The following is a 12,217-nucleotide window of genomic DNA, read 5'->3' as shown; positions in this document are numbered from 1 at the left end:
AATTAATGACATTTGTCTAAGTTAGATCAAGTCCTACTACAAAAAATAATTGAAGAGGCGAGTTAATGAAGGTGTTATATTACGTTGAAGAAAAACATATTTTGAGTTAGATACATTGTTGCTGACTTAACAGTTGGACATAGCACTTTTATCCACAAAATGTGTTGTTAGACTACTGGCATTCAAAATAAGATTGTTACTATAAACCCTCGGTCATAACACCTTTTTCTCTTACGTCCTAGAGGATGCTGGGGACTCCGTAAGGACCATGGGGTTTAGACGGGCTCCGCAGGAGACATGGGCACTATAAAGAACTTTAGAATGGGTGTGCACTGGCTCCTCCCTCTATGCCCCTCCTCCAGACCTCAGTTAGATCCTGTGCCCAGAGGAGACGGTGCATTACAGGGGAGCTCTCCTGAGTTTCTCTGTAAAAGAATTTTGTTAGGTTTTTTATTTTCAGGGAGCACTGCTGGCAACAGGCTCCCTGCATCGTGGGACTGAGGAGAGAGAAGCAGACCTACTTAAGTGATAGGCCCTGCTTCTTAGGCTGCTGGACACCATTAGCTCCAGAGGGTCGGAACGCAGGTCTCACCCAGGGCCGGTTCTGGGGCTCTGTGCGCCCCTGGCGGCAATAGGGCGTGGCTTCGTACAGGGGGCGTGGTCATTTACGCCCCCTGTACAGGATGAAATGATGTGCGGTGCGCGATGACGTCATCCCGCACCGCACAGCAAAGGTCCTCTCCACGAAGGGAATCTAGACGCGTACGCGTCTAGTTTCCCTTCACAGCGGGCAGCGGGGGGCACAGCAGCAGCGGATCTTGCCCTGGTGCTACGCCCTCCGGATGGCGCCCTGCGCCCTCTGTGAGGCGGCGCCCCGGGCAAAAGTCCTGCTTGCCCGTGGCAAGATCCGCTACTGGTCTCACCCTCGCCGTTCGTCCCGGAGCCGCGCCGCCGTCCTCCTCACAGAGCCGGAAGATAGAAGCCGGGTGAGTAGAAGAAGAAAGAAGACTACAAAGGCGGCAGAAGACTTCAGTTCTTCAGTGAGGTAACGCTGTGTGCCATTGCTCCCGCGCACACGCGCATGCACACACACAACTGCGGGCACTGTAAGGGTGCAGGGCGCAGGGGGGGCGCCCTGGGCAGCAATTAATAGCCTCAAGGGACACTGGCAGATGTAAATATACTGCGGAGGCAGTATATTATTAACCCCCGCCAGTTGTTTGATTATTTGAGTGGGACCGAAGCCCTCCGCTGAGGGGGTGGGGCTTGATCCTCCAGCACTAACCAGCGCCATTTTCTCCACAGCACATGCAGAGAAGCTGGCTTCCTGGACTCTCCCCTGCTGAACACGATCACAGAGGGCAAAAAGGGGGGGGGGGGGGCACATGTATTTGGCGCAGTGAGTGTTATAGTGTTATATATATTTATATAAAAGCGCTGTCCTAACTGGGATTTTATTCCAGGGTCTGGTGGCGCTGGGTGTGTGCTGGCATACTCTCTCTCTCTCTCTCTCTGTCTCTCCAAAGGGCCTTATTGGGGAACTGTCTCCATATAGTTTATTTCCCTGAGTGTGTGGGGGTGTCGGTACGTGTGTGTCGGCATGTCTGAAGCGGAAGGCTCTTCTAGGGAGGAGGTGGAGCAGATTGTGGTGTCTCCGTCGGCAACGCCGACACCTGACTGGTTGGATATGTGGAATGTTTTAAATGCAATTGTGGCTTTATTACATAAGAGATTGGACAAAGCAGAGTCCAGGGATAAAACAGGGAGTCAATCCATGGCTTTGACTGTGTCACAGGGCCCTTCTGGGTCTCGGAAACGCCCACTGTCCCAAGTAGCAGACACTGATACCGACACGGATTCTGACTCCAGTGTCAACTACGATGATGCGAGGTTACACCAAAGGGTGGCCAAAAGTATTCATCATATGATTATTGCAATAAAAGATGTTTTACATATCACAGATGACCCCTCTGTCCCTGACACGAGGGTACACATGTTTAAGGAAAAGAAACCTGAGGTAACTTTTCCCCCCATCTCATGAGCTGAATGAGTTATTTGAAAAAGCTTGGGAAACCCCAGACAAGAAACTGCAGATTCCCAAGAGAATTCATATGGTGTATCCTTTCCTGGCAAAGGACAGGGTACGGTGGGAATCCTCGCCCAGGGTGGACAAGGCTTTAACGCGCTTGTCCAAAAAGGTGGCACTGCCGTCTCCGGATACGGCAGCCCTCAGGGATCCTGCGGATCGCAGGCAGGAAACTACCTTGAAGTCAATTTATACACATACGGGTGCCTTGCTCAGACCGGCAATAGCGTCGGCTTGGGTTTGTAGCGCTGTGGCTGCTTGGATGGATACCATGTCAGCTGACTTTGATACCCAGGATAGGGATACCATTTTATTGATCTTGAGTCACATTAAAATCGTAGTCCTATATATGAGAGATGCTCAGAGAGACGTTGGCCTGCTAGGTTCGAGAGCCAACGCCATGGCGATTTCTGCTAGGCGAGCCCTGTGGACCCGCCAATGGACGGGTGATGCCGACTCAAAGAAGCATATGGAGGTTTTGCATTACAAAGGTGAGGACTTATTTGGGGAGGTTCTCACGGACCTGGCTTCCACAGCTACTGCAGGTAAATCTACTTTTTTGCCTTATGTTTCCTCACAGCAAAAGAAAACGCCACAATATCAGATGCAGTCCTTTCGGTCGCATAAGTCCAGAAGAGGTCGGGGCTCTTCCTTCCTCGTCAGAGGTAAGGGTAGAGGGAAAAAACTGCCTGCTACGGCTAGTTCCCAGGAACATAAATCGTCCTCGGCTTCTACTAAATACACCGCATGATGCTGGGACTCCGCTGAGGGAGTCCGCCCCGGTGGGGGCACGTCTTCGACTCTTCAGCCACGTCTGGGTTCAATCAGAGGTGGATCCCTGGGCAATGGAAATTGTATCCCAGGGTTACAAGCTGGAATTTGAAGACGTGCCTCCTCGCTGTTTTTTCAAATCGGCCTTACCAGCTTCTTCCCCAGAAAGGGAGATTTTAGCTGCAATTCAAAAACTGTGTCAGCAACAAGTGGTTGTCAAGGTTCCCCTACTTCAACAGGAGAAGGGGTACTATTCAACCCTGTTTGTGGTCCCGAAACCGGATGGCTCGGTCAGACCTATTCTGAATTTAAAATCCCTAAACCTGTACTTGAAAAGGTTCAAATTCAAGATGGAATCACTCAGGGCGGTTATCTCCAGCCTGGAAGGGGGGGATTTTATGGTGTCACTAGACCTAAAGGATGCATACCTTCATGTCCCCATATATCCTCATCAGGCGTACCTGAGATTCGCTGTACAGGACTGTCATTACCAGTTTCAGACGTTGCCGTTTGGGCTTTCCACGGCCCCGAGGATTTTCACCAAGGTAATGGCGGAAATGATGGTGCTCCTGCGCAGGCAGGGAGTCACAGTTATCCCGTACTTGCTACAAAGCGTGTCGCTCTCCCTAAGAGTGCCGCAGCAACACTGCTGGATTATCAATCTACCAAAGTCACAGTTGGTTCCAAAGACCCGATTGACTTTCTTGGGCATGATTCTGGACACGGAACAAAGGAGGGTTTTTCTCCCGATGGAAAGCCCAGAAACTCCAGAACATGTTCAGAGATCTGTTGAAACCGAAAAGTGTCGGTCCATCAATGCACTCGAGTACTGGGAAAAAATGGGGGCGTCCTACGAGGCCATTCCCTTCGGCAGGTTTCATGCGAGGACTTTTCAGTGGGACCTTCTGGACGAGTGGTCCGGGTCGCATCTACAAATGCATCAGAAAATATCCCTGTCTCCCAGGGCCAGGGTGTCTCTCCTGTGGTGGCTGCAGAGTGCTCACCTTCTAGAGGGTTGCAGGTTCGGCATTCAGGACTGGGTTCTGGTGACCACGGAGCCTCCGAGGATGGGGAGCAGTCACACAAGGAAAAAACTTCCAGGGACTATGGTCAAGCCAGGAGGCTTGTCTCCACATCAACGTACTGGAATTAAGGGCCATAAACAACGGCCTGCGTCAAGCGGAGAATCTTCTTCGCGACCTACCGGTTCTGATTCAGTCAGACAATGTCACAGCCGTGGCGCATGTAAACCGCCAAGGCGGAACAAGGAGCAGAGTAGTGATGGCGGAAGCCACCAGGATTCTTCGCTGGGCGGAAAATCATGTAAGCGCTTTGACAGCAGTCTTCATTCTGGGAGTAGACCACTGGGAAGCAGACTTCCTCAGCAGACACGATCTCCATCCAGGGGAGTGGGGACTTCATCAAGAAGTTTTTGCAGAAATAAGTCATTTGGGACTTCCTCAAATAGACATGATGGCGTCATGCCTCAACAAGAAGCTTCGGAGATATTGTGCCAGGTCAAGGGACCCTCAGGCAGTAGCAGTGGACGCCCTGGTGACACCGTGGGTGTTTCAGTCGGTCTATGTGTTCCCTCCTCTTCCACTCATCTCAAAAATATTGAGAATCCTAAGACGAAAGAGTGCAAACAATACTCATTGTTCCAGATTGGCCTCGCAGGGCCTGGTATTCAGATCTTCAGGAAATGCTCACAGAAGATCCGTGGCCTCTTCCTCTCAGAGAGGACCTGTTGCAACAGGGGCCCTGTCTGTTCCAAGACTTACCGCGGTTGCGTTTGACGGCATGGCGGTTGAACGCCGAATCCTAGCTGGAAAAGGCATTCCGGAAGAAGTCATCCCTACTCTGATAAGGGCTAGGAAGGAGGTGACGGCGAAGCATTATCATCGTATATGGAGAAAGTATGTATCTTGGTGTGAGGCCAAGAATGCTCCTGCGGAAGATTTCCATCTCTGCCGTTTTCTCCACTTTCTACAGACAGGAGTGGATATGGGCCTAAAATTAGGCTCCATTAAGGTACAGATTTCGGCCCTATCAGTTTTCTTTCAGAAGGAATTGGCTTCTCTCCCAGAAGTCCAGACTTTTGTAAAGGGAGTGCTGCACATCCAGCCTCCTTTTGTGCCTACTGTGGCACCATGGGACCTTAACGTGGTGTTACAGTTCCTGAAATCTCACTGGTTTGAGCCTCTTCAAAAGGTGGAATTAAAATTTATCACTTGGAAGGTGGTCATGTTGTTGGCCTTGGCATTTGCAAGGCGGGTGTCTGAATTGGCGGCTTTGTCTCACAAGAGCCCCTATCTGATTTTCCATGTGGATAGAGCAGAATTAAGGACTCGTCCTCAATTTTTGCCTAAGGTGGTTTCATCGTTTCATATGAACCAACCTATTGTTGTGCCTGTGGCTATAGGGGACTTGGAGGATTCCAAGTCCCTTGATGTAGTCGGGGCCTTGAAAATTTATGTAGCCAGGACGGCTTGGGTTAGGAAAACAGAGGCTCTGTTTGTCCTATATGCAGCCAACAAGGTTGGCGCTCCTGCTTCTAAGCAGACTATTGCTCACTGGATCTGTAACACGATTCAGCAGGCTCATTCTACGGCTAGATTGCCGTTACCAAATTCGGTAAAGGCCCATTCCACTAGGAAGGTGGGCTCTTCTTGGGCGGCTGCCCGAGGCGTCTCGGCATTACAGCTTTGCCGAGCGGCGACTTGGTCGGGTTCAAACACTTTTGCAAAGTTCTACAAGTTTGATATCCTGGCTGATGAGGACCTCATGTTTGCTCAATCGGTGCTGCAGAGTCATCCGCACTCTCCCACCTGGTCTGGAGCTTTGGTATAATCCCCATGGTCCTTACGGAGTCCCCAACATCCTCTAGGACCTAAGAGAAAATAAGATTATAAACCTACCGGTAAATCTTTTTCTCCTAGTCCGTAGAGGATGCTGGGCGCCCGTCCCAGTGCGGACAAATTTCTGCAAGACTTGTATATAGTGTTTGCTTACATAAGGGTTATGTTACAGTTTGGATCAGTCTCGGGCTGATGCTGTTTTGTTTCATACTGTTAACTGGTTCGTATATTCCATGTTATATGGTGTGGGCTGGTATGAATCTTGCCCTTAGATTAACAAAATACTTTCCTCGTACTGTCCGTCTCCTCTGGGCACAGTTTCTCTAACTGAGGTCTGGAGGAGGGGCATAGAGGGAGGAGCCAGTGCACACCCATTCTAAAGTTCTTTATAGTGCCCATGTCTCCTGTGGAGCCTGTCTATACCCCATGGTCCTTACGGAGTCCCCAGTATCCTCTACGGACTAGGAGAAAAAGATTTACCGGTAGGTTTAAAATCTTATTTTTTCTTGAAAGAAAAAAAATCCGATGTTTCAGAAAATTTGTTATATAACCGTTTTATCCATTTGCCTCTTCAATATTATTATAGTCTGCCTTTAAGAAGACTTTAGCACTAGATTTTGCACCATAATGAGGAATAATATGGCCTCCAGTTATACAGTTACCGGGAAAGTGAAGCAGTGGTTGAAGTACTGTATGAATGGTTGACGTTCTTTACTTTTTTGTTTGTCATTTTATATTTTGTATTTTATACAGTTTCCATTTCACGAGTAGTAAGATCACTTTTTGTCTTAGGTTGGCACGGTGGTGGACAACCCTGTAGACTACTACCATTCCCGAATTCCCAAGAAGCAGAGAAAGCGGACAATTGTGGAAGAACTTCTTGCAGATTCCGAGTTTAGAAGGTAACGTAGACTTGTTTATAGTTTCCATTCATCACTTTGTAGACTGGTTGTTCTGGTTAATCCTCACATTCTGAAAGATTTATGCAGTTTCTATTTAGGAATCACTGGTAGATATGCAAGAACTTGAAGTACCTCTTTGCTGTAGATAGGGCGGTTCAGTATTCCCTGAACATGCTGCCTGTGGTTTGTATTTCAGTATTTCTCAGTATGTACTAATTCACTTTGCATTGGTAGTTCTCCAGCATTTATAAGGGATATTGGGGAATTAGTACAATGGGGTATAGATGGGGTCCAAAGGAGCCGGTGCACTTTAAATTTCTTAACTGGGTGTGCTGGCTCCTCCCCTCTATGCCCCCTCCCACAGGCTGTTAAGAAAAAAGTGCCCTCAGGAGAGGATGCACACTCTGAAGCTCCAGAGAGTTCTTCAGTTTCTTTTAAAACGTTTATTATTTTCGGTATGCTGTTTGGGCAACAGTATACCTGCACCATGGGAGTTAGTGGGGAGACCCCCACGTCCTGAGGGGTTGTTGTACAGCGGGGCACTGCGCCTTAGCGGTCACAATCGCAGCATGCTGCACACCCCTAACAGTAGCCTGAAGGTGAGAAGAGTGCGGAGTACAAACCGGGGGCCCCGCTCGGGGGGGTCCCCCGGTTCATGGTGCGGCAAAAACTCAGGGGCGGCATACGGGACCCTCCTGGGGGGGACCTGCTATAACCCCCTTGTGTACACTGGCAGCAGTAGTGGAAACTTACACTTCTGTGATGTTTTTACACTTTTGCCAGTATAAATATCTATGAAGCTCTGGTGCCATTACAGGGGGCGGAGCTTCCTCAGAGCTGGATCAGACGCGTTTTGGTGCCTTCCTCTGCTTACAGCTGCAGCAGCAGGCTCGCTCAGCCACTCCAGACTCTCAGATAATGCTGGAAAAATGGTGGTACAGGGGTGTAGCAAAGGGGGAGAACTGCTACTGTACAAAATCTGTCCTGCAAAGGACCAAAACTCCGGTGTTATACTGTGATATAACAGCTTGCAGTCTCACTGAGGCTGTTTAGCTTTGAGTGTGCTGTCCCCTTCTCTCGGTCTCCCTCTCACATACAGTAGGGGCAGGCTTGCTATTATATTACTTGTCTGTGTGTGTAAGTGTTTACTGTAAACATGGTAAAACACCATTTATGCAGTGTATGTCACACTAGATTCTCTCCCTCTACATCTGGTTCCATATCATGTGAACAATGCAGCCAGTCCTCACAACTCAGTGAGGGGGCTGGGGGAAACGGTCAAGAGCCTTCCTGGCTAGGTGCCATAAAATCCATGAAGTCAGATATGTCATCTCAGCTCACTGCTAATACTCACAAAACTCAACAACAGCAGGCTGTTGCAGACCTAGCTGCAAGGGCAGATGCTCCACAGGCCCCCCCCCCCCCCCCCTCTCTAGATCAGGACCACAAAAACGTTTGTTACCTGCTTTACTCTCAGACTCTGAGTAGGTACAGGAGGAGGAGGACTTGGATCTTGTTACTGGGGATTCCCCTTCTACACAGGGTGTTGAGCGCCTCATTCTTGCTATACGGGATGTGTTAAAACTCCTGCTAGTGGACACTGCAGCACAGCAGTCGTTTTTTCTGATCACAGAATGAACTCAGTGTCACTTTCCCTGATTCTGCAGAACTGGATGACCTGTTAAGTTAGCCTGGAAAAATCCAGATAAGAAATATCAAGTACGGCTGTAGACGTATCAGTCTCTCGCCTCTCTAAAAAGGCGGTGCTGCCAGCTCCAGGCTCCTTTACCATAAAGGACCCTGGGGATAGAAGAAGAGACTACACTGAAGTCTATCTACACAGCGGCTGGTATATCACAAAGACCGGTCATAGTGGGTTGCTGGATGATTCGTGCCATTCATAGGTGGGCTACTCAAATTCAAGAGGGCACGCGTCCTGTGTGACTCTCTGAAGTAGATAGGCAATATTAATGCTAGGACCACTGCTATGGCAGTGTCGGCACGCAGAGCTTTGTGGTTTCGTCAGTGGATAGTGGACGCAGAGTCTCAAACTTTTTCAGGGGATTGGCTCTTCAGGTGGAATTGGATACATGGGTTTCTAAAGTTTCTGCAGGGAAATCGTTTCTCCCCTCCGGGGCCCTGCTGGTTAGACGTTCCTACCCAGGGCTGTCTGCCCAGTCCTTTCGGTCTAACAGATTTAGATCTAGGGCCAGAGGTGCCTCCAATGTGGCTAGAGGCACCAGAGGTAAGACAAGAAAACCAGCAACCGCAGGTTCTCAGGAACAAAGCACCAGTTCAGCTTCCACTAAGGCCTCAGCATGACGGTGCCCACCCACCCCGAGGAGATCTCGAGGTGGGAGTTTGGCTGCATCACTTCAGCCGCGTATGGGAAAGCTCCTGCCAGGATACCTGGGTAAAGGACCTAATTTTTCAGTGCTACAAGCTGGCGTTCGGTGCTCCTCCCCAACGATTCTTCAAATCAAGCTTACCAGCTTTGGAGGATATGCGTGTTACGCTGCAACATGCCATCCTAAAATTGGTCCAGTCCCAAGTTATCATTCCAGTGCCACTGCAACAGGGAAAGGGTTACTACTCCAACATGTTCATGGTACCGAAACCGGATGGTTCGGTAAGGCCCATTTTAATCTAAAATCCTTGAACCCTTTCCTAAAGGTTTTCAAGTTCAAGATAGAATCTTTGCGAGCAGTGATTGAGGGCCTGGAAGAACGGGAGTTCATGGTCTCCCTGGATATAAAGGATGCCTATCTCCATATTCCGATTTGGCCACCTCACCAGTCTTAACTGCGCTTTGCCTTGCTGTATGATCACTACCAGTTCCAGGTGCTACCCATCGGCCTGTCCACAGCTCCGAGGGTGTTCACGAAGGTGATGGCGGAGATGATGTTCCCAATCCGGGTGCAGGGGCTCAATATTGTCCCTTATCTGGATGATCTCTTGATAAAGGCAAGATCCAGGGAGCTTTTATTGCTCCATATACTCCACACTATCTAACTTCTGTCATACCATGGGTGGATTCTCAATTTACAGATGTCCCACCTGGAGCCAACTCAGCAGCTCCTGTTCCAGGGAATGTTCCTGGATACTGTGGCCCAGAAAGTGTTCCTCCCAGAGGACAAAGTGAGAACATTTCAGGAGATGTTCCAAATGGTTCTACGGCCTACTCGAATATCCATCCATCTTTGCATAAAAATGTTAGGGAAAATGGTAGCCTCATAAGAGGCGATCCAGTATGGAAGGTTCCATGCCAGAACATTTCAATTGGCTCTCCTGAGCAAGTGGTCCGGATCACATCTTCAAATGCACCGGATAATATGGCTGTCACCTCAGGCCAGGATTTCCCTCCTGTGGTATCTACAGTCCTCAAACCTATTGGAAGCTTGACGTTTCGGGATTCAGGATTGGATCCTCCTCACGACAGAGATGCGAGTCTGAGAGGATGGGGAGCTATCACCCAGGGGGCTCAGTTCCAGTGCGTTCTACAATGCTCTGCTTCAGGCCTCTCCTCAGGGATCACGCGATCCAGGTTCAGTCGGACAACGCCACAGCAGTGGCGTACATAAATCGACAAGGAGGGACAAAAAGCAATGCCTGCATGCGAGAAGTCTCAAAGATACTCCTCTGGGCAAAAAGAAATGCAAGAGCAATGTCCGCAATATTCATAGTGGACAACTGAGAAGCGGACTTCCTGAGTCGTCACAATCTCCACCCGGGAGAGTGGGGGCTCCACCATCAGGTGTTAAAGCAGATTATCGACCGGTGGGGTTGCCCACAGATAGACATGATGGCTACTCGACTCGACAAGAAGCTTCTCTGGTATTGCTCATGAACCAGGGACCCTCAGGCAAGGGCAGTAGATGCATGGATGTCGCCTTGGCCTTACCGGCTGGTCTACCTGTTTCCTCCGATTCCATTGATCCCAAGGGTGCTAAAGTGACTCGGGAATCAGAGTCCAGGCAATTCTGATTGCAACGGATTGGCCTTGGAGGGCGTGGTACGCAGATCTTCTGGACATATCTGTCGAAGACCCTTGGCCCCTGCTGCTGAGAAGAGATCTTCTTCAATAAGGGCCGTTTGTTTGCCCGGACTTGCGGTGACTTCATTTGACGGCATGGAGGTTGAGCGGAACATCCTAATGCACAAAGGCCTTTTCAAAAAGGTTATTGCTACCATGGTTCAGGCCAGGAATCCTGTGACGTCAAAACACAATCCTATCTGGAGACGATATGTCTCTTGGTGCAAGAAACATATACGTATCTGCCTGCAGAGTTCCACTTGGGACATTTCTTATGTTTCCTGCAGGCTGGTGTGTGTATAAGGGCTTACATTTAGGTTCCATTAAGGCCCAGATTTCAGCTCTCTCAATTTTCTTTCAGAAGAATTTGGCAGTGTTGGCAGAAGTTCATACCTTCTTGCAAGGGGCACTTCACATACAACCTCCTTTTGTGCCGCCCACGACACCCTGGAATTTGAACGTAGTGTTTGAATTTCTACAGTCCTCCTGGTTTGAACCTCTGATGACGGAAGAAGACAAGTACCTCACGTGGAAGACAGTGATGTTACTGGCCCTGGCTTCTGCTAGGCGTATCTCAGAATTGGGGGCCTTATTGGTCTTTTACGAGGACAGAGCGCACCTCCAGACTAGACAGCAGTTCCTGCCGAAGGTCGTCTCTGCGTTCCACTTGAATAAACTTATTGTGGTTCCGTCAAGTTTTGGCACTTATGCTCCTCTGGAGGCATTGGATGCTGTGCGAGCCTTGAAGATCTATGTCAAGCGAACAGCTCTAATCAGAAAAACGGATACCTTGTTTGTGCTCTATGATGTGCAGAAAAAGGGTTGCCCTTCTTCTAAGCAGTGTATTGCTCGTTGGCTTAGGCTTACTATCCAACAGGCCTATGTGTCGGCAGCTTTACCTGTTCCACAGTCTCTGAAGGCCCACGCTACGAGATCAGTGGGGTCTTCCTGGGCGGCTGCCCGTGGAGTTACAACCTTGCAACTATGCCGAGCTGCTACCTGGTCGGGAAATAACACCTTTTGTGAAGTTGTACAGGTTTGATACCCTGGCCAAAGAGGATACCCAGTTTGGACAGGCGTTGCTACAGATGTCTCCGCACATTACCGGCTGTTCTGGAAGCTTTGGGATGTCCCCATTGTACTAATTCCCCAGTATCCCTTATGGATGCTACAGAAAATAGGATTTTAATTACCTACCAGTAAATCCTTTTCGCATAGTCCATAGGCATAAGGGATATTGGGCGCCCGCCTCAGTGCGTTGACTTTTCTGCAGGTTTTCTCTTATATGGTTACCTTTTCAGCTGTTGCTGTTTTGTTGCCAGCCGTTGCTTGTCGTTTTCTGTTATTGGTGTGTGAATCTCACCGCTCCTTGTTATGTTCCTTCTCTCAAGTATGTCCATTCTCCTTTCTAGCACTGTTTTACCTATAACTGCCTGTGGGAGGGCGCATAGAGGGGAGGAGCCAGCACACCCATTTGAAGAAATTTAAAGTGCACCGGCTCCTTTAGACCCTGTCTATACCCCATCGTACTAATTCCCCAATATCCCTTTCTTACTACGAGAAAAGG

General features: G+C 49.2%; 1 protein-coding gene across 2 annotated transcripts in view; it reads left to right on the top strand.

The window, feature by feature from the left end:
* DNTTIP2 (deoxynucleotidyltransferase terminal interacting protein 2) overlaps positions 1–12,217 on the top strand; it is a 75,514-nt gene that overhangs the window by 58,629 nt on the left and 4,668 nt on the right. For both annotated transcript variants that reach the window (XM_063961745.1, XM_063961744.1), the window contains exon 6: positions 6,508–6,617. In XM_063961745.1, the coding sequence (XP_063817815.1) occupies positions 6,508–6,617 (110 nt within the window). The remainder of the gene's footprint in view (positions 1–6,507; positions 6,618–12,217) is intronic.

Source organism: Pseudophryne corroboree, chromosome 3, assembly GCF_028390025.1.
Source record: "Pseudophryne corroboree isolate aPseCor3 chromosome 3, aPseCor3.hap2, whole genome shotgun sequence".
Classification (NCBI taxonomy): Eukaryota; Metazoa; Chordata; class Amphibia; order Anura; family Myobatrachidae; genus Pseudophryne; species Pseudophryne corroboree.
Note: the sequence above shows the minus strand (reverse complement) of the source record. Positions and strands in the feature narration are given on the sequence as shown.